Consider the following 25,903-nt stretch of genomic DNA (forward strand, 5'->3'; position numbering starts at 1 on the left):
CACTGCAGCTAATTAATTATGTGTCAAAAATAATTACTTAAAATTCTTCATTTTACTAAATTTGTTTCCAAAAACTGGCAAAACAACTGAAAAATTAAATACAAGTGTGAGATATGTATATATGGGAAAACCAGGAAAAAATGTTAATATTTATCACTATTTCACTGAATAGAGGAAAGTTACGTACAACAGATACAGAACTGCTTAGCAAGCACACACAGTTCTTCTTCACAAAGAGGGTAGGCAAGGAGTGAGAGGGGAATCTACTATTGTGTCTTGAAACTGATTGGAGAAAAAAAAATGCAGGATAATATCTGATATTCCATAAATTTCATACAAAGGACTTTGTTGGTGAGTAACTGAGCTGCAAACGAGTAATGAATAAGCAGTGTCAAGAAAAATAGCATGACCACCACTTTAATTTCCAAAAAGTAACAATAAACAAAACATCTGACTCAGAGTAAACAACATAAACAACAACGACAGGTACAGAAACAGATTCTTCAGTAGATAAAACTTAATACTGAACAACAAATGGCACAGACATACACCACTTATTAAACTGTTAAGATACACATCTTTTCACAGAAAAACAGGGAAAACTGGACAGAGGACATGGTGTCTTCCCCCTTCTGTATCACTCTCTCTCATCACCCCCCCTCCTACCCTCCCTCCGCCAACCCCCCCCCCCACACACACACCCCTCTTTCTATCTGTGTGTGTGTGTGTGTGTGTGTGTGTGTGTGTGTGTGTGTGTGTGGGTGGGTGGGTGGGTGGGCACACGTGTGCGCGCTACCACTGAATTGTGTGGCAACATGGCAGCTGCAGTACAATTTACTCATTCTTATCAAACCAAAAATAATAAGGCACCATTCTGCTTTTAACAAGCTGTGAATCATTGCTCCTCCAACGTCACAAACAATAATCCTCACAATGACTAAAGTGATGGTCAGTGAATTAAAGACTCTGCAGCATCAAACCCACAACTGTAGTGTGCAGGACGTCTTGAGCAGAAGGACTAAATTTTGTACTTGAATTTAGTGTATTATTCTTATCTTCTCATCCTTCTTCCAAGTTAACTCCAAGGGCTTTGAGCATCCAGTGTAAGTGACGAAGTACAAATTGTTTGTCTGTCATCTTACACCTTTCCACAAAATGATGTTCTTGTTGTACAATTCTCTTCCAAAATTCTTCAGGTTTAAAAACTGTCCCACATTCAAAACCATTCTCAGGAACACACTTCCCATTTACAGATGCTGTGAGGACTGCAGCATCTGGATAAGAGTCAAACTTTGGGAGATATTCTTTAGCACACGTCAAAACTGATCTTCGATAGTTCCACAGTGCCTCATGACTTGGATACCTGAAGTTTGGAAAGAAATGGAAACATAAGTGTAAGCACAAATTTACTACATGCATTTGTAAACATTTATAAATAACAACATTTATTTGCTTTAAAACATAAACAGTAAGACAAAACCGTGAGGCAATAAAGAAGATTCTAAATGAATGAAGCAGATGCTTTCTCAACTGCACATGCTAAATTAACAATTAAAATTGTACAAAAAAATGAAATCTCTTATCAAATGGAAAGTCCTGCATGAGAGATGGAAAACTGTATTAGGAAAGAACCACTAACCATACACAAGGAAGTTATTTCTATTCAGACATTTTAAGTGATGAACAAATCTAGTTTCTTTCCTCGGAGTTCCTACCATGCACATAATTACCCATCTTTGTGCGATCTAAAGGTTCATAGATATGAGAGTTCAACAGTAATATATTTGCTGCTGCTTAAGTGCTAACGTATTTTTATTTAGGCACACACATTAAATGTTGATAAAATAAATGAACACTGAAGGTCAAAAAAAATTAATAGTTCACCAATTACAAACTGTTGTGTTACTTTTATGTTCAGGGAATTATTATATGCACATAATTTATCTTAAAACAATCAACCTTGGTTTTCTTATTTTCCTAAATGTCATGTCAAAAACAGTATTTCACTGAGTAATTTACATTAAACTATTGGGACCAAAGGTGATGTAATTATAGATCAAATGCACTTTACCTGACGTTCTTATAAAGCAGAATACTCAAACATAGAAACAAACACGGAAAATTGATTCCATTAAATCATTTTCTTTATATTTCACTGAATAATTTTTATTTGTAATGTCAAAAAGGGTGTTCTCAGATTAATCATGGATGTACTCTTACTTAGAATATCAGCAACATTTTCATATACAGAATCTTACTGAGAAATAATGCATATCATTCCGCATAATGCAGCGATTGCTACTGTCAAGTCAATAATTATGGAACAAGAACAATCAATCCATATTTAAAATTTGTTTAGCAGTTGTACAGATGACAGTGGAACATTTACAAACCGTAATTTACAAGCGTAATGTAATAAGATAAGGTTATCACTAAACCTTGCCGGAAAAATTTAAAGAATCTGTTGTCAAGGTAGACTGTGTAATGATTCTGCAGCTTCAAATTAAGTATAATGAGACTAAAATAAAGATTAGGGCCCATACAGAGAGTTGTGGTGTATTCTCCACCTTGTAAAGTAGAACAGTTTGGAGAGTAGCATACAGATGCACATGTCAGAAGTGGCTGGAAGCTATCGGAGAAAAACAATACTTCCTGTACATTGCATACAACAGTGGCACAGGACCCAAGGTCAGGAGTACTGTTACACTGAATAGTCCTCCACCTGTTGTCAATCTGAACCATCTGTAAAAAGGATTAAATCCTTCACCTGTAACACTACAAACCTAGCAAGGCTTGTGATGTGTCAGGATGAACACTTGTGCACTCATGAGAAGCCACTAACAAAGAAAGAAACCCAGATATTTGTTAATTAATACATATCACTGCAGATGCTAGAGTCACTCTTAATGACTGACTCACTGGTAAAGTTATCAGGTTATCAATTTTATTTACCCTTGATTAAAAATTCAAAGAGAAAAGTATAACACAATAGTATTCCAGGACCTAAGTTTGAATGTGATCACATTTTGACATGTCTCTCTCTCTCTCTCTCTCTCTCTCTCTCTCTCTCTCTCTCTGAAGTCGAATTGAAACCTCAGAGCACAGCTGCCTCAGCCTCACTTTGCCAGCTTCTATTCAGATCAATAGAAGCCGCAAAATGACTCTTATGGAAACACAATATAGTCTTGGCACTTGCCACCTCAAGTCAAATTACAGTTCAACTGCTCATTACTTTGAGCAGAAGACAGTAATATCGCTCATGTACAGATGTTGTCATTTTTAATTGGCGCACATGACTTGTAACGGCCGCAGGGATGAAACTTTTCAATTGCACAGTGATGACAAACTGAAGACACGGGGAGTAGTAGTCTTAATTATTTTCAGGAAAGAACCAGAAAAAAAAAAAACACACACACACACACACACACACACACACACACACACACACACACACACACACGTTGGTTCCATTGCATGGCGATTTACTTTTGTGTAGAAGCACTTATCTTCCTTCAAATAAATGAGATGACTGTATAAAAGCTATCTTTAATCACAAATATGATGGATCGTGACCTAAATGAAATTTTATTTTAGCTCCAGAACCTGAACTGTTCTACCAAGAAGCAAGTGATGATGAGACAGGATGTAGAACTTTAATTAATTTCCACTCAAGAATAAAATCTGTTTTAATTAGAGTTTAATCCCACATCACCTTTCCTCAGTGTCCTCATTAACTAGTATTCCCTGTAAGTAGGAAAAATGCTGATTGTCTTCCATGGTTGAGACAGATAAGTCTCAAACACGGTAGCATCCAAATTTCCATACCAAAGGGCAGAGCCAGTAGCTACAGCCTGAAAACTCTGTGGCAAGCACTTTATGAGCAGCTGCTTGGCATATAGGACACAGCAGGTTAGGTTCCACATCCATCTTTGTAAGATGGAGACAACTCAGCTTTTGAAAATTAGTGAACTATGGTAGTTCTTTGTATTTATCTATCGTACATACAGAAGTGTCAAATTATTAGACTAAACGATTATTTTTATACTCTTTAAGTTTTCTGGTGTAAAAATAGAAGAAAAAGTGTAATAATTGATTTGTTTTAATAGTTTGATTGATACAACAAAATTTCCCTTCCAAGCAACTTACAGATCACTGAATTTTTCACAGTTGGTAACATTTTCATTTTCCCTCCAAATTGTGTTGGTGTTAGCCGACTGTGTACACGCTCTGAAATTGTGTTTACTGTAATGTTTTATTATGTTTCCGTGGTGTACTAAAGCTTGTTATTTATTCTATCAACTTCTTGCTACATTAAGAAGACATTATATAGCTTGTCAACTTGCATGTTTTTGGCTATATGAATAAATCATGGGGTTTCCAAAGAAAGTGAGCTTATGGGGAAGACAAAAGATGTTTCACCTCGGAAAGATTCAGCTGTAGTAGCACTTCTTGCTGAAAATCATTATACACAGCAAGAAATTGCTGACAGAATGAGAATATTATAGAAAACTGTCAACAAAATCAAACTTTCAGGGCGGAACGGTGGTGAATACAAGCTAAACAGGAAAGGTAAGTGTGGACGTAAAAGAAAAATCAGTCCTAGAACAATGAGAAGACTTACAAACATTACAAACATGGCATCAATGAACCATAAACTTACTTCTAAAGACATGAGCCATCAGCTGAAAGGTTTGGGTGTTGAAGTTTCACCTGCAACAGTGAGGAGGAGGCTGTTTGAAAGTGGTTTAAAGGCATGCTGACTGAGGAAAAAACAGAAAATCACACCTGCCATGAAAACCAAAAGATTGCAGTGGGCTAAACAACTTTAGGAGAGGACGAGTGAGGACTGGGCTAAGGTATGTGCAATGATACGGTAAATTGATGGGGCAAAGCCAAAAGTGTTTCCAAGTACTTGGAAGAAAAGCAATTGAGTGTTTCCCTGGCCAGGAAATAGCCCTGATATGAACCCAATTGGAAATTTTTGAGCTATTGTCAAACAGGATAAGGAAATTTACAATAACCACCAAACAAGATCTCAAGGAGAAACTAGAGGAAATCTGGTATCATGACAATGATATTAAAATGACATGTGAAAAGTTAATAAAAACTATGCCAACAGGATAAAAATGTTGATTAAGGACAAAGGCATGCATACAAAGTATTGAATGTACAAATATAATCTGTATGTGGATGTAAATGTGTAATAAATGCAAAGTTTTTTTAAAAAAAAGTCTTTGCTCTAATAATTTGAAAACATCTATATATTCTGTATTGTCATCACTATCTAACACATGTACATATATTCTGCATTGTCTTCACATAGATGGTAACCAAGTACGGAACCAGTATTTTTTCAGTCTTGTAATGCCTTATAAGGCAATGGGAAAAAGGGGATGCCAAGCCACTTCACTACTAAGTTTTCAATGGCTTCAATTATTGGGTAGCTAACACATGGAACTGCCTTTTTGTGATAATACAGGCTGTAACAATGAATTGTAAACTCTGTAAAAATTGTAGATACACTTTGGAATAATTTGTCTTTTATTTTTATTATTTTTAGTTTTTGTTTTTCTACTGAAACTGATACGGATGCTAAAATAATTTGTGTGAGCATTTTCGGTAGTCTCTTCTATGTGGTGCAAAGTAAGTAATTATTTTTACTACAATCAATGGCTTCAAGTCCTGGACAAATGACATGGAGAACTGCCTTTTTTGTGGAGATAGAAGCAAGAGCACATAATGTATTCACTTCAAAGAAATGCTGCCTAAAAGATATTTGTAATCTGTTTTCAGCCACACAGTCTGAGGTCAGGGGCTCCTAAAATAAAGGCTAGTTCATTTTTGTAGCTTCATTTATCACTGACAGTGTGTCCAGTGATTGATCACTTTCAAATTCAAGGTTTTTTCCAAGTTTTTCAAGGCAAATTTCTTTCCATGTTGCTTTCTTATTATATTTTTGTTAATTTTTTCAAAACCTTATGTTGATAATAATTGGAATATAAATAATTAATTACAAGCTATTTCTTTAATGCATGAATCACAAATATAAATTAAAACAATTTAAAAATATTAAATTAGGTGTATCGAGTAACAGTCCTAACAAAAAAGTTGGCAGTTTCAGACTTCTTCAGGTTTCTGTTGAGAGTGGCACCGATGTCATGTAACTGTCGATACATTTCAAGTGTATTTGATCTATAATTTCATGTCAGACATGCAAACAAAAAATTACACAGCTCCATTTAAAAGACTAAGTTGCTCCCTGTATCTCAGTTAGGGTGTCCAGCGAACCTGGAAAAGCCAGGAATTTTCAAAATCAGGAAAACCTTAAATTTTATTTAAAAACCTTGATTTTTTAAAATTTTACTGATGCCATACCCAAACAGATATATTATCAGTTTAAACCATCTGTGATATTTCAAATAGCATTCAAATATTCAGAGAGGAATCTACATGTTACACACATAATACCCATTGCTGATCCAAAGTTTACAGAATGATTTGTAAATGTTTTATATTCGTTGAGCTGTAAAATGAAGCGGGGATCTGAGGAAGCTGGTTGGTGATACTGGGTGACAGAAGAATTCATTGCTTCAAAGTCTGGCCGCTATGGTAGAAATACAGGGAAGTAATAAGTTCTGTAGAAGCATTTTACAGATACATTCATATTCAGTTTAGCACAATTTCCAAAATTATGTTAAATCTGTTGTAACACAGACTATACCAACTGTTAGATCATTGTGGTTGGTAACAGCAGAAAACAAGATGATGATGATGATGATGATGATGATGATGAAGATGATCGGGTTGTGGGGCGCTCAACTGTGCAGTCATCAGCGGCCGTACAAAGTCCCTACTTTTACACAGACCATTTTTTCCCCCCTCTCTCCACAGTCCACTCTATCCACTGGCATGAATGATGAGAACAACACAAACACCCAGTCCCTGGGCAGAGAAAAATCTCCAACTCGGCCAGGAATCGAAACCGGGACCCCGTGATCCAGAGAAAACAAGACTTCATAGTCACAAAAAGTAATGAGTTGTGCCGATATGTATCGAACCGATCTCTGGGACTGAAAGACTGCTCAACAGCAACAGACTGTCATAATAATATGAATAAAGAAGTTAAAGCTAGGTGTCAGTTTCAATATGGGGTACTCTGCAATCTCCTATTAATAGATCTGTAGCTTGTTAATGCTTGCATGGCCATTTCATTGAACAGAGTGGTGACACTGAGCAGTAATGAAATTAAATCAAGGCTGTTGTAACACAATTATTCAAAAAGGAGGACACACATAACATTTTAGACATTTGTAATTGTGCCTCATTTTGCAGTGTTTATACAATCATCACTATCAAGTAATTATTCACCTTTTTTTAAAATGTACTCTCCCGTTTATGTTTTCTTCCATTCACAACACTGTGCGATATTTATAATAGTTCTTCTCACTTAATACTGTGACGATGGTGTCGTAGATATGGATGGGACAGAAGAAGCTTCTTCGTTCATCATTTCTCAACTCATGCACCACACTGATCAAGTTGAAACAAGTGGCTTTCACTGCATAATGGTTATTTGTTACAATGCCACACACTGTTGAACCGTGTTGCTGGGCAGTAATTCTGACCAACTCAAAGTACAGGGGCTACAAAATAAAATAAACACTTTCCTTCAAATGCGTTCGTGTATTTGGTAGTACTTTCACTGTTACACAGTTAAGTAAAAGTAGAAAACCTGCAGTGATTCAAGAATTTCTGTGTAAATTCTAGAACTATTCAGCCTTCTACCATCTCAAACACACGACATTCTGGATATGAGTGTGGGATGGTAGAATCCTACCTACTGCACATCACATGTTTGTGTGTGCGGGTTTAAAATCTGTCACGGGATGAAAGTAGACGCAGCGGTCGGACAGCACCGACAAGTACCTGTCGGGCAATCCATAGATGTTTTAGTGAGTGTGTAAGGAAGAACCACGGAGTTTATATGCAGCTCTATGCTTATTGCGTCATTGACTAATGTTATTAAAACAAGAACAGTTGAAAAAGTACTCTTGTGGTCTCCTTACGCAACCTTGTTAGAGGCAAGACTCATTTTATGATTCATGTTAAGAAAGGCCATGGTATCCAAGCCAACTTTCTTTTAACTGTAACTCTATTTGTTTCTAACATCCAACTGTACGAGAGACTAGCAGGAAGTTACATATTCATGTGGAAAGTGAGATTTTCATTGTGTACGAAAGTCAAATACATCATTAGTTGATGAAAAGCAAAGTTTGTATGTCTACTTATTTCATAAGTAGAAAGAGTCTAAAATTCCTGGACCCAGCGTTATTCGATGGAGAAGAAGTCAAGAGGGTTTCCAGCAGCCAGCCATTCAGTAAAGAAGAGTGGCTCCAAACTCAAAGTAAGTCACCTCGTAAAGAAGCGAAAGGTGCTTTGGGGGAATAAGCCGAAATAATCCAGGTCCACACTCACACTTTAAGTCGTCAGGACGTTAGAACCCCATAACAACATAAAGAAAGAAAATCTGTAAAGCTTGTATTACATGACACATCTAACATTTACTAGTCTGCACCAGCGCCTCAAGCATACAAGTCTGAAACTACCAACTTTTTTGTTAGGCCTGTTACCACTGCATCACCACTATGAGAAATTGTTTTTTTGTCATATTTTCCCTTTCAAAGGTTTCATTGATTTGCAGTGGAACCACTGTCTACACATGTTATGTATATATATGTTGTCATTTATGAGTCAATATTACTTAATAATATGGAATAAGATGAAATCACATGCGCAGCTTAGTGCCTCGCTAGATGGCATATTATTCATTCCATCTTTATTAATAGCAGCAAAATGCTTCACAAAATTGAGTTTTACCCCAACAAGCACAACCAATGGAAGAATGTCACAAACAAAACAGATGAAATGACATTTTATGCAGCTAGTACAATGAATGTGATTATCAGTTCTCAACAAATACAAAGAAAGTTGGTATCAGTTGATGAAATGCTCTACATATTCCTCATCAGCACCCCTATACCTTCCTCACTTCATTACAGCAAGCAATACATGCATCGATTTTCAACATAGTGTGAATTACTGCCGCAGAGTTATCCCGCAATAAAATGATTTGACAGATAAAAACCTATTTATGACAGTAGATATATGTTACTGTAATGTGTTAATTGTAAGAATTACTGTCAATGACAAACTTGCATTGGCCTCACAAAGTGTTCAAACGACTGTGGAGTTTGAATGCATCGTGTGGTATAATCTGACACCATGTATCTGGCACTTATTTCACTGGTGGTAGTTTGAAAGGGATCCAGTATTAGAATCAGAATTTAACAGAGCTCTGGAGGACTTAAGATCAATTAAGACAGAAGGGACAGATAACATTCCAACAGAATTTTTAAAATCATTGGGAGACGTGGCAACAAAATGACTTTGTGTTGGTGTGTAGAATGTTTGAGTCTGGTGACACACCATCTGACTTTCAGAAAAATATCATCCACACAATTCCGAAGACTGCAAGAGCTGACATGTGCGAGAATTATCCCACAATCAGCTTAACAGCTCACACATCAAAGTTACTTAAAATAATAATATACAGAAGAATGGAGAAGAGAATTGAGGATGTGTTAGATGATGATCAGCTTGGCTTTACGAAAGGTAAAGGCACCAGATAGGTAATTCTGACATTCCGGTTGATAATGGAAGCACGACTAAAGAAAAATCAACATACAGTATAGGATTTGTCGACCTTGAAAAAGCATTCAACAATGTAAAATGATGCAAGATGTTCGAAATTATGAGAAAAATAGGACTAAGCTATAGGGAGACACGGGTAATATACAATATGTACACGAATCAAGAGGGAATAATTAGGGTGGACAACAAAGAATAAAGTGCTCGAATTAAAAAGGGTGTAAGACAGGGATGTAGTCCTTCACCCCTACTCTTCAATCTGTACATCGAAGAAGCAATAATGGAAATGAAAGAAAAGTTCAAGAGTGGAATTAAAATTCATGGTGGAAGGATATCAATGATACGATTTGCCGATGACATTGCTATCCTGAGTGAAAGTGAAGACTAATTACATGATCTCCTGAAAGGAATGAACAGTTTAATGAGTACAGAATATGGATAGAGAGTAAATCGAAGACGAAAATAATGAGAAGTAGCAGAAACGAGGACAGTGAAAAACTTAACATCAAGGCTGATGGCCACGAAGTAGGTGAAGTTACGGAATTCTACTATGTAGGCAGCAAAATAACCAATGACAGCATCCTTGGCCAAGAGAAGTCTACTAACAGCAAACACAGAATTTGATTTGAGGAAGAAATTTCTGAGAATGTACGTTTGGAGCACAGCTTTGTATGGTAGAGAAACATGGACTATGGGAAAACTGGAACAGAAGAAAATCCAAGCATTTGAGATGTGGTGGTAAAGATGAATGTTGAAAATTAGGTGGACAGATAAGGTAAATGAGGTGATTCTGTGCATAATTGGAAAAGAAAGGAATATGTGGAAAACACCGACAAGGAGAAGGGACAGGATGATAGGACATCTGTTAAGACATCAGGGAATGATTGCCATGGTGCTTGATGGAGCTGTAGAGGGCAACAACTTCAGAGGAAGACAGAGATTAGAATACCTCTAGCAAATAATTGATATATGTTGTTTGCTGATGATGCCATGGTGTATGGCAAGGTGTCGAAGTTGAGTGACTGTAGGAGCATACAAGACAAATTAGATGAAATTTCCAGTGGTTGTGCTGAATGGCAGCTAGCTCTAAATCTGGATACACTGTAATTTAATGTGGATGAGTAGAAAGAACAAGCATGTAATGTTTGGATACAGCATTACTAGTGTCCAGCTTGACACAATCAAGTCGTTTAAATATCTAGGCTTAATGTTGCAAAGCAATGTGAAATGGAATGAGAATGTGAGAACTGTGGTGGGGAAGGCGAACTGACAACATACTGGGGTCTATTACTTAAGAAGTCTTCGAGCCACTCAATATCTGTAAACTTATTCCGTATGCTCGTACCTTCATTAACAGCCTGCAATGGGGGCACCTTCTCAAATGCTTTATGGTAATCTAAAAATATGGAATTTTTCCGTCACCCTCCATCCCTTGTTCACAATATATCATGTGAGAAAAGGGCAAGCTGATGATTTGTGGACATAAGCTTCTCAGTCTCAAGAAAGTTTATTATATTCGAACTGAGTATATGTTCAAGAATTCTGCAGCAAATTGAAGTTAGGAATATGGGTCTGTATTTTTGCAGGTCTGTTCTTTCACTCTTCTTATATATTGGAGACATCAGCACATTTTTCCAGTTGCTTGGGACGTTGTGCTGGGCGAGAGATTCACAATAAATGCAGGCCAGGTAAGGGGCCAATGCTGTAGAGTACTCTTTATAAAATCGAACTGGAGTCCATACGGACCCTGTGATTTATTTGCTTTTAAATCTTTCAACTGCTTCTCCACACCAGGGATGCTTATTGCTATATCGTCCATACAGTAGTGTGTCTGATGGTCAAATAATGGTATGTTTGTGTGATTCTCCTGTTTGAATGATTTCTTGAACACGAAATTTAAAACTTCAACTTTTGTTTTGCTATCTTCAACTGCCACACCAGACTCGTCAACAAGGTATTAAATGGAAGCCTTAGACCCACTTAGTGATTTTACATAAGACTAGAATTTTCTCGGGTTCTCTGCCAAATTTTTAGCTAAGGTGCAACAGTGGTAGTAGTTGTATGCTTCATGCATAGATCTTTTGAACCGAGAGTGCAACAACCTCTGCTTCCCCCGCAGTTTCTCTATCTCCTTATTAAACCACTTTGCCCATAATTCCTCTACAACCATCTTACTGGAACTAAGCGAAATCAATTCACTGTATAAGTGAGATGCTAACAATTGCTTACCTACTCTATCTAGAAGAAACACCCTCCTAGCCTTTTGGACTGATTTATTAACTTTCGTAATATGCTGTAATGACATCATGATCACTAATCCCCTTTTCTATACTGACATTATCAATAAAGTCCTGCTGATTTGTAGCAACAAGGTCTAAGATACTTCCATTGCATGTGGACTGCCAAGCTAGCTGTTCAAGGTGGTTTTCAGAAAACTCTGTTCAAAAGTATTTCACATGACTGTGTCTGTACACCCAGCAATGAATCCATAGAGATCCCAGTCTATACTCAGTAGGTTAAAGTTGCCTCCAACTAGTACTGCACAATCTGGGATTTACCCACTACTAATGGTAGACTTTCTTTCAATGACTCTAGAAACTGCACAGTGAAATCGGGTGACCAGTTACAACACCCAACAAGTAAATTGGTGTCACCTACACCTGTTATATGTGACGAGATAACTTCTCTGTCACACTCAACTTCGATCTCAATAGTGACAATATTTTTGTCAACTGCAGCAAATGCTGCCCATCTTATAGTCTCTAATCTATCTTTCTAATATACGTTCCATGACTCGCTAAATGTCTCAGAGCTTTCCACTCCGGTTTTCAGTCAGTTCTCTGTCCTGGTGAGAACTTTCCTGGAGGACAATAAATTCGGGAACTTTATTATGAATACTTTGACAGTTTACTGACAAAATTATGACCATTGAAGTGTCTTTTTTTCTGAATTCCATTTGACCTCCCTTGCTGCATAATGACTGGTGAGTGTTAATCAGAGCACTTCAAACTACCACCTAGCCTAAAAAATCCTCATGTGCACTCCAAAGTACTCTGCTACTGGAGTAGCTGCTTGCTTTATGTAGTGCACCTCTGACCTATCAAGAGGAGTCCTACAAATCGCCATACGATAACGCAGGCCTAGAAATCTGCAGCAAAGACTGTCACAGAGTCGACAAAGACTTTGGTCGAGACTCTCCATTCGGTTTCAAACCAAAGGATCCTGGTCAACTCTGGAAACAATGCTGCAAATTGCTAACTCTACTTGCACACTGCATGCAAGGTCAGCAGTCTTCATCACCTCTGCCAGCCACCCATAAAAACCAAGGATGGCCTCAGAAACTACATGAAAGGCATCATTGGTGGCAATGTGAGTCATAACTTGCAGACGACTACACCCTGCATGCTCAATAGGTGCAGGCAAGGCTGCCTCCACACCTCAGTGAGGCCCCCCATCAGACATATTTAGTTTACATTGGCTTTCTTTCCAACCCTGAATGCTTTCTGCCTAAGCGGCTCCATAATGCACCTAACATTGGAGCTCCCAATAACTAGTAAACCTCTCCCCTCTTGTGCCTACTTGGACCCCACTGAAGGAGTGACCTGTCCATTTACAGGGTGAATGACCTAGGCCAGGCAGCCAGTCTTCACATTATTCCTCTGCCTCGAGTTATGCAAACGCATTACCACCCACCACTCACTCTGCTGTGAGGACAGATTCACCACATGAGGTGCCTCGGAAGCAGAGCAGAGCTTGTGGGCAAAACAAGCAACACCTGAGGGTCCCATGCAACACGCCAGATTCTCCACCGCTGCTACACCCCCAGGCATCAGTCTGAAGGTAACTGATCATAGTCAAAACAGCATTCAGCTGTTCGCAAACTGCAGCCAACTCCTCCTGCATCCACACACAGCATGCACACATCCTAACCATCATAGCAAGACTAATGAAGTAGTAGACTGTACAGGCAGATAGAATTCTAGAACTGCAACTTGCTACCCTTCTGATGTGTCACAAAACTTGATGCATTTACGAGCTATGTACCTGACTGTTCAGTGAGGAACTACAGTGCTACAGACTGAATGAATTTACACTTACAAAAATGCGAGATTAAACCTCTTAAACAGAAGAACACACATGAAATTTAGTAAATAGCCTACGAGGAAAAAACCGAAAAGATAAAAACTTAACTTGTCGCTCTATAGTCTTATATCAACTGAGAGCTGGAACCCAATTTCCAATGCATTTTTACTATGTTGTTTCTGGTCAGACCTACAAACAGCTATATCACTGAGATTGTCTCACTGAAATCAGCTTTTCCAGCACCAAATGTTAATGCCTGAATCTTCCTGATTAATAAAACTCCAAAAATGTGTTGCTTGTTTAAGCAAAAACAAAATACTCACTTAGCACATTTGTTGTATAACAATAAGAATATTGGGTAGCATGACGAGAAATACTGAAACAATTTTACTCCATCACAGGTTCAGTATACATCCGAAAAAATTCTCCTGCTATATTCCTGCAACTTCCTGAGCTATTATCAAAAATATCACTCAAACATAAGCTAGCCAAATATGGAGTACTGCACAATCTACCCTGAATTATGCCAATTCTAGTTCTACCTCTCTGAAGAAAGGTCAATCAAAGCAAACCTTCATGCTTGGTAATGTCAGCAACAGAGAAATCATCCATATTTCTGCTCAATGATGCACAAAAATGAACACAGGGGACAGTGTTTTCACCCAACGCAAAATCAGTTTATTTGATAGATAAATCACCACAGTGATACAGTAATGATATAATTTGAGATTTATTGTGCATTACCCCTCCTATGAATTCAGGTTTAGAGTCAAATAAAAACACTTATGTGGCCATTTTACTCTCTCCACACAAAATCAAGTGCAACATACCTTGTAATAAGATCTGTACTGCTTTCCAGTTCAGAAGTGATTATTTCCGTACATGCTGCAATACCTGCGTTTCCATCTCCAAGCAAGTGACGCAGCAAAAACTGTCTATAATGTAATCCACTGTAATCAGATATGTGAAGAGACATCCAGCCTTCTGACCACTGCCACTCCTTCAACCATAACTGATCAGTTTCTGCAAGTCTCATCATACTCCATGTTCGGTGTTGCCAGGCATGGTAATTTCCAGCGTATCGATCTGCTGCCACTGCACACACTTGCAACTCCTCTTCCAGTAAGTGTATCTTGTCTGCACCTGCTGTGGAATGAAATTATTTGTGTCACAAATTAAATGGTATTTAAAATAAAAGTTTATTGTATTGTACAAAAAACCTGCTGTTTATAGCAATCCTAACACTAAAAACAATGTGTGTGAATGTAGACTTCCTGGCATATAATACTGATGAAAAGTTCTTGGGTTTCCAACCTGGCAGTAGTGCTAAAAGGCCATGATTTGTTAAGAAGTTTCTGAAAAAGTGTCAAGATATTGCTGGTGATGTAACATTTATACTAATAGTGCAATGTCTCCACCAGCTGGTGGGTGGGGAGGAGGGTGAGGTTACAGTGCACTGGAGGCTGCTTTCAAATTTTTGTCTATGCAGTCCATTTGAGTATTACATGCTGGATGATGCAGAGGTGCTCTCTTCATTTTGCTGGTAGCATAGGATTCCAAGCTGAACTAAGTTTGTGTCCTTCACTCCTATTGACCAAATTGTTACAAATCTTTATTTCTGTGGATACCTATTAATACTGTCCCAAAGCCGGCTGCTCAGCAAAGCACATTAGAGTTCTGAAAGTAAAAATCTAGGTCTTCCTTTATGCTCTGCTCTGCTATTGCTGATTTCTTCTGTGTGTCCCAGCTGAACATGCTGGATGTGGTCCTTGCAGAGCTGAGAGACACATTTCTGCATTTGCCCACTGTACTGGTGGCAACATTCACAAGAGATGCTGTAGGTCCCAGATACATTCAGTTTTACTACGTCTTTCCAGAGCTGAGATACTCTTAAATTCAAACTGGTGGTCAGAAGACAGTTCTTTATGTTGGATTTTTCAAGAAGCCTCACAGTTTTGGCTTAGAGGAATGTGAGTCTTTTGTCTTCTTCATTCTCTTCCCAGGTGGCTGCATTTTTCTCTTCTTGAATGCTCTACTCATCTCTGCTTCACTGTACTGGTGCAGTAGTTTGGCTGAAAGGCTTTCCTTATTGCAGATGATGCATACCTTATGCACTAGAATGGCTAGCGATGTCCGATGTTATGACTGATTGTGGCAGCTCATTGAATACATGCCTGTGTGAGTCTTTTTTTCTACATGCTGCATGGCCTAGTGTGTCATCTGTCTTTATTATTATTATTATTATTATTATTATTATTATTATTATCACACGCAAGAAATGGAGACAACTACTGAATAATAGTGAGTATAATGTTTTCATGAATGCTGTTAAGGTGGTCCATAAACTCGTCCAGCACCTGTCGGCTATTCTCCCACACCATGAAAGTACTCTCAACACAGCGGAAGAGTGCTTGAGCTTTTGGCGAGGGTTTTAAAGGGCCATTTCCTCAGCATTTCATGTAGGGATTTGAAATCCCACGAGCCAGTGAGGGTTCCATGGCTGCTACATCCAATCTGTTCATACAATCTCCACTGCACTTGAAGGTGATGGTATTCAACGCATGATCAAAAAGCATAACTATTTGCAGATCAAAATGTCAAGTAAGGAGTGCTAAGGAGTCTTGAGGTGCTACTTTTGTGAAGAGCGATAAAATGTCAACACTCTTGAGCAATTCATCCCTTTGTAGTCGCATGTCCTTAAGCACTTTCATGACATCAGGCAAATTCTTCATGTGGTGACTGCTGTGTACCCATAGTGGGTTTTAGAAGCATTGCCGGGTATCTGACCAGTCCAAAGTTGTGCAAGTTAATGGTGCTCAGTATTGGCCACAGAGGTACCCCTTCCTTGTGGATTGACCAAACGGGCTAGTGCAGTGGTTAGCGCACTGCACTCGCATTTGGGAGGATGACTGGTCAAACACATGTACGGCCAACTTGATTTATATTTCCCTAAATCACTTAAGGCAAATGCAGGGATGGTTTCTTCAACAGTGCATGGCTGCTTTCCTTCTCCATCCTACTCTAATCTAAGCCTGTGAGTCGTTATTCACAAGAATCTGGTCAGTAGAAAAAAAGTATACCAATATACAGTTTTAATCTGCCAGGAAGTTTCATATCAGCGCACACTCCCCTGCAGAGTGAAAATCTCATTCTGGAAACATCCCCCAGGCTGTGGCTAAGTCATGCCTCCGCAGTATCCTTTCTTTCAGGAGTGCTAGTTCTGCAAGGTTCGCAGGAGATCTTCTGTAAAGTTTGGAAGGTAGGAGACAAGATACTGGCAGAAGTAAAGCTGTGAGGACCGGGCGTGAGTCGTGCTTTGGTAGCTCAGATGGTAGAGCACTTGCCCGCGAGAGGCAAAGGTCCCGAGTTCGAGTCTTGGTCGGGCACACAGTTTTAATCTGCCAGGAAGTTTTATACCAATATTGTTTGACATGGAATCCCGTACTGGTGGCAATACAATAAGAGAGCACCTAACACTATCCAGCAGGCAAGAATCACCTGGAATGCGCAGTCGGAGATTCGAACACAGCCCCGCTGCACCTACTAACTCCACCACTCCAACATGATTCGCCATCACACCCACTCGCCACACAGCAAATATCCACCTGTAGCCAGATGGAGGTGGTGTGCCGCTAGCATGAATATTACGACAACTGCAATATCTTGACACCTCACCAGAAGATGATGAGTATGACACCCTTAGAAGCATTGTGGTATTTTAAAACTGACCCCCAGCTGGAGACACGAGAGCTTTAAACTCAAGAACTATCACATTAGCTAAAAGTTAAACTAATTGCTGGTCCAGGGGTTACGAAAATTTAGTCAATTCTTGTCTCCCAACATCTACCACAGTGAAGCGTATGACAGAAAATAAGCAAACAACAATCGCTAGCTGCCTCTTGAACTATACAGGATACAGGTGGCTGTGCCTCTGCTGAATAATTAATCCTGAGGCTAACCTAAAATAAATCACAGAATTAATAGCAATCTGAAACAGGTAATGTGGTATCAATATCAATACCACCCCATTGTCATCAAGTTGACAACGGAATTGTAAGTTCTCATCAGACACCGAGAGCAGTCACACGGAACTGGTGGAACCAATGGAGCATGCCCCCCTGAGCCACACCCGCAGTGGCTCTGTACTATGAGTGCCCTCTGCAGCCACAGAATGGCTGGAGGCAGCCACTCAACCCACGCACACTCGAAGCCCCTTCACTACAACACTGTGGTTAGTGCTTAGTTCAGAGAGCCTCATCATTGTTCGTGTTGTATAGCTGGACTCTGTTTCTTGCTGCATTATTTGTAATGAGTCTTTGTACACTTGAAGAAATACAAGCTAAGTAAATCTTATGTTTACTGTGTTAATATGTTTAATAATCATGTCTACTCCTTCCAACTTTCCTACCATGACAGTTGCCGCTCTACTCTGTAGCCCACCTCTCCTTACTGTTGCGTTGTCATGTATGAAGTCACACACAACAAGTACCAGCAACACGGAAAGGATAGATAACTACTCACAACATAGAGGAAGCAATGAGTCACGGACAGGCACAATGATAGAGAAAGCTAGAAATGTTCAGCTTTCAGGCCATGTCCTCCATCTGAAGTAGAAAACACACACACACACAGTCAGACAAGCGTAACTGACACACATATGGCTACTGTCATCTCTTCTGAGTGCTTGGGCCTTAGCACAAAGATAGAGATTTGTAGGCTGATCAGTAATCGAGAGTGAGGGTCCAGTATAAAAAAGGAATGAAGTGGCAATAACGTGAACCAATGGTGACAGCGTAAAGTGGCATGGTGCTACCCCGGACTCTAATGACATTTATTTTTGTTGGTGCGCTCAACTGTTGACAGCTTGTCTGGGTCTGAGAACATGTGCTATGTGACCCTGGTGAAAACACTGGGGAAAGACATCATTATAATACAGGCAACCACATCTTGCATGCAGAGAAAAACTACAACAACTGGGTAGTCTGCAAAAATTCTGCTAAGGCTGGATGGGTGCTATATTTCACACCAACCCAGTTGGGCAGGAGCCGCACCACTGCCACTACAGCAGTGTGACTTTTTCACAACTGCACCATCAACTGGACTGGACTGTGGCTGACTTCGTATTTTTGCCACTTCGGAAACCAAACCGTGATTCGCTTAAAAGATTGTATTTATTCAGGTAATTCATTAATCTGTCTTTCATAACTGCTTCTATTATTTTTGAGAATGCTGACACAGCAGGGAAATGGACCGGTAATTTTCTGTCTTCTGCATTACCTTTCTTACGCAAAAGTACAACTCTTGCCCGTTTTAACTGCTCTGGAAGTGTCCCTAATGTGAAGGATTCATTTATTATATTTGTTAAGGGGCCTCGTATAGTCCCTATGCATTGTTTCAGTATACACATTGGTACTTCATCTAAGCCTACTGACTTTTTATTTTTTAGTATTTGAATTGTTTTACTGACTTCATTTTCTGTGGTTGGAAGTAACATCATTGTATTTAGTGCAAAATTATTTACAGGTGTTATATTTGTTTGGGGGAATTTTTGCTGTAACTTCTCTGCAATACTTGAAAAATGCTCGTTTACATATTTTGCTAAGTGCTGTGGATAATTTATTACTTTTCCCCCCTCCCTTAGCAGTATATTATTCTGCATTTGTCTGCCTCTCCCCGTTTCCTTTTTTATAGCATCTCAGACTGCTTTGCTTTTATTCTCTGCATTACATATTATTTTGTCATTAAATGACTTTTTTGCAGCAACCAGCACATTCCTATAGATCTTTTTGTATGTATGATAGAAATTTAAGAATTCTGGATCATTGCGTTCTTTTTCATGGAACTGAGGTGTTTAAGTGTTTGGGAGGACTTCTTCATATCTGCCTGTGTGTGTTGTAAATATTATAATCTTCTCCTTATGATCTCTATGCGAACGACCCACACACTTGAGCAATATTCTAGAGTGTGTCATAAGTGATACATAAGCAGTCTCCTTTGTAGATTGATTGCACTTCTCCAGTATTCTATGAATAAATCAAAGTCTACCACCAGCTTCACCAACAACTGTGTCTATGTGAGAATTCAATTTCAAATACCTACAAAGGGTTACACTCGGGTATCTGTATGAGTTGGCTGATTCCACCTGTGATTCACTGATACTCATATGATGATATGCTTTTTCTTTTTTTCCCCCATTTTGTGAAGCACACCATTTTACATTTCTGAACATTTAAAGCGAGCTGCCTATCTTTGCACCACTTTGAAATCTTATCGAGTTCTGGCTGAATATTTATGCTGCTTCTTTCAGACAGTACTTCATTATAGATAACTGCATCACCTGCAAGAGCCTGAGGTTACTATTAATATTTTCTGTAAGTTCATTAACATACAACATGAACAGCAAGGGTTCCAACACACTTCTCTGAGGTACACACAGTTACTTTTCCATCTGACAATGACTCTCCATTGAAGATAACATGCCGTGTCCCCCCCTACCAAAATGTCCTTCACTTGATAACCCATATGATCAAACTTTTGGCAATAACCATAGGTGTGGTGCTGAATCAAATGATTTTTGGAAATCAATAACTACTGTATCTACCTGACTGCCTTAATCCAAAGCTTTCAGTATGACAAAAGTGTGAGTTGCGTTTCACATGATCAACGTTTTCAGAATTCACACTGGTTGGCATGGACACTGCCAATGTATGGATTCAAAGTCAGTTATTAAAGACAAGCTTCCCTCTCCCTCCCTCCTCCCCCTTTTAGAAACGGATACTACTTGTCTTCTGTTCAGCCGTGCATCATTCACACTTTGTATTATTTTGGCTGCCATCTGTTATTTCAATCCACTTGCCTTCTGATTTCCATTTTTACTGCACAGGATCTTTCGATCTGAATTATTGGTTCTGCAAAATGTTATATCAGTTAATTTTTCATGTAGTGGTTAAGATAAAAATATTGTTCCCATTGCTTATACAAGTGAAAATGAAATGATTGTGGCTTTGAGCATGCTACAATTCCAAATTTGTGTGTTAACTAATTTTGTCATTTTAACCTTAAACTGCTGTTTCATGCGAAAAATGAACCTAACATTTCTCCATGTTACTGAAATCTTTCATCAGTTTGACAGATGTCAGTGGTACAGTGATGTGGCGCCTGTTCAAATACCAAGACATAATAGGGTATTCTGTACAGCTATTGTAGCTGGAGTGCCAGTGTGGTGCAACTGATAGCAAATCTGCCCAGTAAGCAGGAGATCCAAGTTTCCAGTACAGATTTTAATTCACTGCTTCAGCCTAAATCACTGGTAATCATTGTTCCCACAACCACATCATGGTCACTGATACCCATGTCGATGAGGACACCTTCGAAGAGGTTGGGTCTATTTGTTGCCATTACATCCAATATATTTCCATTAAGAGGGAGATTCTGTGCTATATGTTCTAGGTAGTTTTCACAGAAGGTATTTAGAATTGTTTTACAGGATGTCTTATCAAGCCCACCACTAGCATAACTGTAATTTTCCCAACTGAGTTTTGGATGATTAAAGTCTCCATCAATGATTACACTATGCTTGGGAAACTTCTTTACAAGCAAACTGAGATTTTGTCCAAAGTTTTTGGTTATATCAGGAGATGAACCTGGTGGGCGACAGAAGGATCCAATTACCATTTTATGTCCATCCTGATAATGAGTCTTGGTCAAACAATCTCACATGCTACAATTAGCAACAGTACTATCCTTGTTCTAGATTCTTACCTTTGAAGACGATGAAAAACAGACTCAAAAATTAGGCTACTGTTATACTCACTTGTCAATAATTTCTCCAACAGGTACCTGCGGTATGAGAATGCTTCTGCACTTTTTGGCTTCCGAGATAATATAACAACACTGAAATGCAATTCAGACTGAACATCCAAACGTCCTGACTGAACCAACTCTTTTCTCATGTTCCAGAATGTAGACACATCAGGATTAAGTAAAAGGGCTCCAAGTAGCAGTCTTGACGTTACTTCTGGATCTGCAACGAATGAAATAGTTACACAACTTTAAGCATTAACCCCATAAGATGTCGCTTTCCAAATCTTTAACACTGAAATTAGTATCTCCCTCCCTGCAGTTTCTATACTTATCATAACAGGTTGCATTCTATTTAGAAGAGTTTTACACAAGAAAAATTTGAATATTTGTAGCTTCCACACAACACTCAACAAAACTGAAAAATAAGTGGGATCAGCTCTATTGTCCAGCTTCCAAGATAACCATGTAACATTAGCATCAATGGATCGCATACATAATATCTCTCAATTTATATAACACCTCACAGAGTTTACAAAAATCACACATTTCAGTGCTTATATAGTGACCAAAATACCTGCAAGTGTTGTGTGTGCAAACAATGTACACCAAAAAAATTTGGCAGAATTTTTATATATTGGTACCGCACTTTCAGGCACTGTAGCACAACAAACCAAGACAAAAACGTCTCTTGGATAACTCTTTAATGGCTATAGCACTAAACGGCATGTTTGTGGAATAAGGAAGTACAAATATGAAATCCACCAAATACAGCAAGATAACATGAAAAACTGAGAAATTGAGATAGCACTGTATGATATGCTTTTGTAACACAATCTGAGCACAGGACACGTGATCTCCTCACCCAAACAGAACACTGAATGAGAGCACATTACACGTTATGTAATCAGCCAATCTTATCATAACATTTTCAATGCACGAACACACAAACAACAAAATTTTAATAACGGAACACAAATAAAGCAATATTTCACTGTAATGTGCAAACTGTACAGTTACAAGCAAGGTGATGCTGTAACATACCTGTAACGTTGAGGAAATTAAAGGTGCCTGTTTTCCTGAAATGCATGGGATTAAAGTCATTAGTCTGCTTGTAACATTTTTCAAAAGAATTATTGCATTACAATTTCGCCATGTGGGTGAAGTTTACCCGCTTCAACAAAAAGATAGTGTAATCGTGGAATAGCACCTACGATGTTCTGCCACATTCTGTCCATGTTCTTTGTGTGAATGGTATGTTGTTCTGTATCTATGAAGTTCAGACTATGGTTCACTTTAAGGTGCTGAAAACCTTCAGTGCCTTGGGTGTTGTATGAACTGAGGCCATCACTAACAATAAGGTCCCAGGGAGGATAATTTCTTTTCTTATCCTGAACACCACTTCCTAAATTCAACGGGCTCAAGGAAAAATTTTTCAACCTTCGCTGAATTCCACCAAACACCCAATTTCCTATGATTTCACGGCCTGTGTTGTGTTTCCTTTTTCCAAATTTTGCCTCGCCACCTCACTACCAAATTGTCGCATTCCAACCTAACTTAGACCTCTTGTTAAGCTGCACATCAGTTTGTCACCACAACTAGAGTTTTTGCTTTCAACTCATTGGCAACTACAAGCCATTGTTGTGTCCCAACCTAATTGAGACATCTGGCTATGCTACAGATAAGTTTGTTACCACAACCAGGTTTTTACTTTCACATTCATTGGCTCCACAAACTCCCAATCAAACCTAACATCTCTCTCACGATCAAAATGAAAACATCGTTAAGTCATTGGCTATATTAATCAGTTGTCCTGCCATCAGAATTTCCCCTGGCTGCTCAAGAAAAGCATTACCTACATACACTTTGGGAACAGAGCACGGATGGATCTTTATAAAGTTTCAACATTGATCATCCTTAAAGGCAAATCTATAGAGTTGCTAAAGAATTCTGGGATTTGCATGAACACGTCCTTTTGCACCTCAGTAAGGTTTACATTTTCTTATCATTCAAAAGTTTGACCAATTTCTTATACCCACAATATCAAAGTCAGAACATTCTACACATTAGGATGTGTAGGCCTACATGAATCATTTTATGATAACCACTGAGATCCAGCACTTAGTCACTAAATCACAGCAGAGAAATGCAGCTTCACCTACAGACAATTACTATGCTGTCTTATCTCAAGTGATTAACAAGTCACAGACACAATAAATTCACATTAGACCAAGCACTATATTTCAGAGGTGAAACTGAAGTTGACTGAACATACACAACATCAATTTCAACTTAATAGCAAGATGAATAATTATCACTCTTAATTTAAGGAAGGAACCAAAGTATATCTTCGGCACACTCATCACAGACTACCAGATGTTTGGGCTATTATTCCCCATCTCCATTAATTTCAAATGGGTTATTAGTTGACTAACTACTGAAACAGTAAAACTAAGAAAGCCTAATGGGGACATACAAAAGCAGATGTTTGTCAGTTATGTTTCAGCAACTTGCAAATACACACATCCATCTCTCAAATGTAGTTCTTTATTTTGTTTATAGATTAACAATTTAATTTCACAACTGAAATTTCCCATAATTCACACAAGCTTCACAAGGAAACTACCATCATGTCTAAGTTTCTCATTGAAGTACACAGTTATAGGTTCCAATAATAAATGATAACATTGTAACGAACTGAAGAGCAATTAACAGAAAGATTAAAGGTGTGGTTCATAAATTTCTCAACAATTACTGATCAGCCAGTCAGTGTGCACACGTAGGTTGAAAATTATGTATTCCTAAACTAAATTTTCAAAGACTGCTCAGCCATGGTGCTTCTTTCAGCAAAACACAAATGGAATTTTTTGGGGCAACTGAGAGAGATCACCATGACACCATCAATAACTGTTATCCTACAATTGTGGATTCCACAACAAATGGGTCTGCAACACATTGATGAGAATACCTCAAAGATAAGTACACCTCATCAAACCAAATGCAAGAATTGCCACTGATCTAAAGTGGGCAATCAGTGAAGTATGTGTCGAGTTACATTTAATTAATTCACATATTCCACAAACCATATTTTGACCTGTAGTTTGCAGTAAATGTCACCCCCAAGGTCAGTTAGACATATATCTCGACAATCCACCATATCTTGTGCGAAACGGCAAGCAGGGTATTTATTTTGCTCTTGGATCTGTATGTGTGTCACGAAATGCAATAATAGAATACCTGCTCTTCGATGCCGGAAATGTCGCGTATCCAGGAGGCGATGATACGCATAGCAGTACACATGACGCACACACCACGATTCAAGTGCTAAACAGTGTTCCACGTGATGAAGCGGCGACTTGTTGTGGTTGACAGTAACAGGAATTATGTCGAATTCTTTCCTACAAGACAGGGACATTATGAACGTTAAACATCACTACACTTGCCAAAGTATTATAATACACAATGTCATCTGTGGGTACTGTTAACAAGAACTAAACCTCTGGTATTAAAGACACAGCTCCAGCTGAAAGATCTAGATACACATAGTTATTAGGTACAGCAGTGGTAATTTAGGTCTTAATTAACGCAACAACAGTGTTTATTTACATGCGTTTAATGTCACCGTTAAAATTGAAAAATAGGAAAGTTACTTTACTACGTTTAAATACACGTGTCATTCCTTTCAACAATAGAAAATCAATAGAGCATTGACAGAATCCTCGATGCACACTTAATTTGTTTACATATTTCCGATAAACATGTTTATTTACAACGCAATTTAGGATCACTGTAATAACTCCAAAAAAACTAGAAACACACTAACAGCTTTGGATCTCTCTTGAACACATTCTCAATATCCGCCAAAATCCTCTCGGCAGCAGGAAACGTATCTTCTTGCATTATGTCTCAAATATATCCCTGTCCACACGGCAACAACACACATTATCCGTCAGACATCCAACTCTGAACTCATTAATGATCAAAGATACTCCGTATTATGTCCAAAGTCCATGGTATGTCAATATATCGATTAGATCATAATCGAAAGAGAATACGTATTCAAGGAGGTTAGAATTTTCTAACCTCATTGTACGAATTGCTAAATTAAAGTGCCTGGTTCATTTAACATTATCTGTGTGGCATCTGTGAGCTATGAGATGATGAATGAAAATGCAATTACTTGTCAGCCACCACTTCGTTGTTGCTCTTTGACTGGTACTATAAGTTTTGGGGAGACACTATCCTCATTAGATGTCTTTCAATTAAATTGTCACAGAATGGTGGCAGGTGCACAATGCACAATAATTCAGTA

At 38.5% G+C, this 25,903-nt stretch overlaps 1 protein-coding gene across 2 annotated transcripts; it reads right to left on the reverse strand.

The window, feature by feature from the left end:
• Positions 1-745: 745 nt before the first annotated feature.
• LOC126095094 (protein prenyltransferase alpha subunit repeat-containing protein 1) lies at positions 746-25,570 on the reverse strand. 2 transcript variants are annotated; one of them, XM_049909787.1, is made up of 5 exons: positions 25,415-25,570; positions 24,829-24,989; positions 21,605-21,814; positions 14,622-14,937; positions 746-1,363 (listed from the first exon to the last, which is right to left on the reverse strand). In XM_049909787.1, the coding sequence occupies exons 1-5, from the start codon at positions 25,489-25,491 to the stop codon at positions 1,060-1,062; spliced, it is 1,068 nt and encodes a 355-aa protein (XP_049765744.1). In that variant the 5' UTR covers positions 25,492-25,570; the 3' UTR covers positions 746-1,059. The 2 variants fall into 2 exon arrangements, with proteins under 2 accessions (XP_049765744.1, XP_049765745.1); XM_049909788.1 differs by having other exon boundaries at positions 1,183-1,363; positions 14,686-14,937.
• Between the last annotated feature and the right edge of the window lie 333 nt (positions 25,571-25,903).

Source organism: Schistocerca cancellata, chromosome 8 (genome assembly GCF_023864275.1).
Source record: "Schistocerca cancellata isolate TAMUIC-IGC-003103 chromosome 8, iqSchCanc2.1, whole genome shotgun sequence".
Taxonomy (NCBI): domain Eukaryota; kingdom Metazoa; phylum Arthropoda; class Insecta; order Orthoptera; family Acrididae; genus Schistocerca; species Schistocerca cancellata.

What these genes read in the sequence shown, in the direction of transcription:
- LOC126095094 (XM_049909787.1), bottom strand. Translation starts at nt 25,491, where the DNA reads ATGCAAGAAGATACGTTTCCTGCTGCCGAGAGGATTTTGGCGGATATT. An exon ending in TTCAAGAGAGATCCAAAGCT is followed by an intron (nt 24,990 to 25,414) that starts GTTAGTGTGTTT and finishes CCTGTCTTGTAG; the next exon opens with GAAAGAATTCGACATAATTC. An exon ending in TTTCCGGCATCGAAGAGCAG is followed by an intron (nt 21,815 to 24,828) that starts GTATTCTATTAT and finishes CATTCGTTGCAG; the next exon opens with ATCCAGAAGTAACGTCAAGA.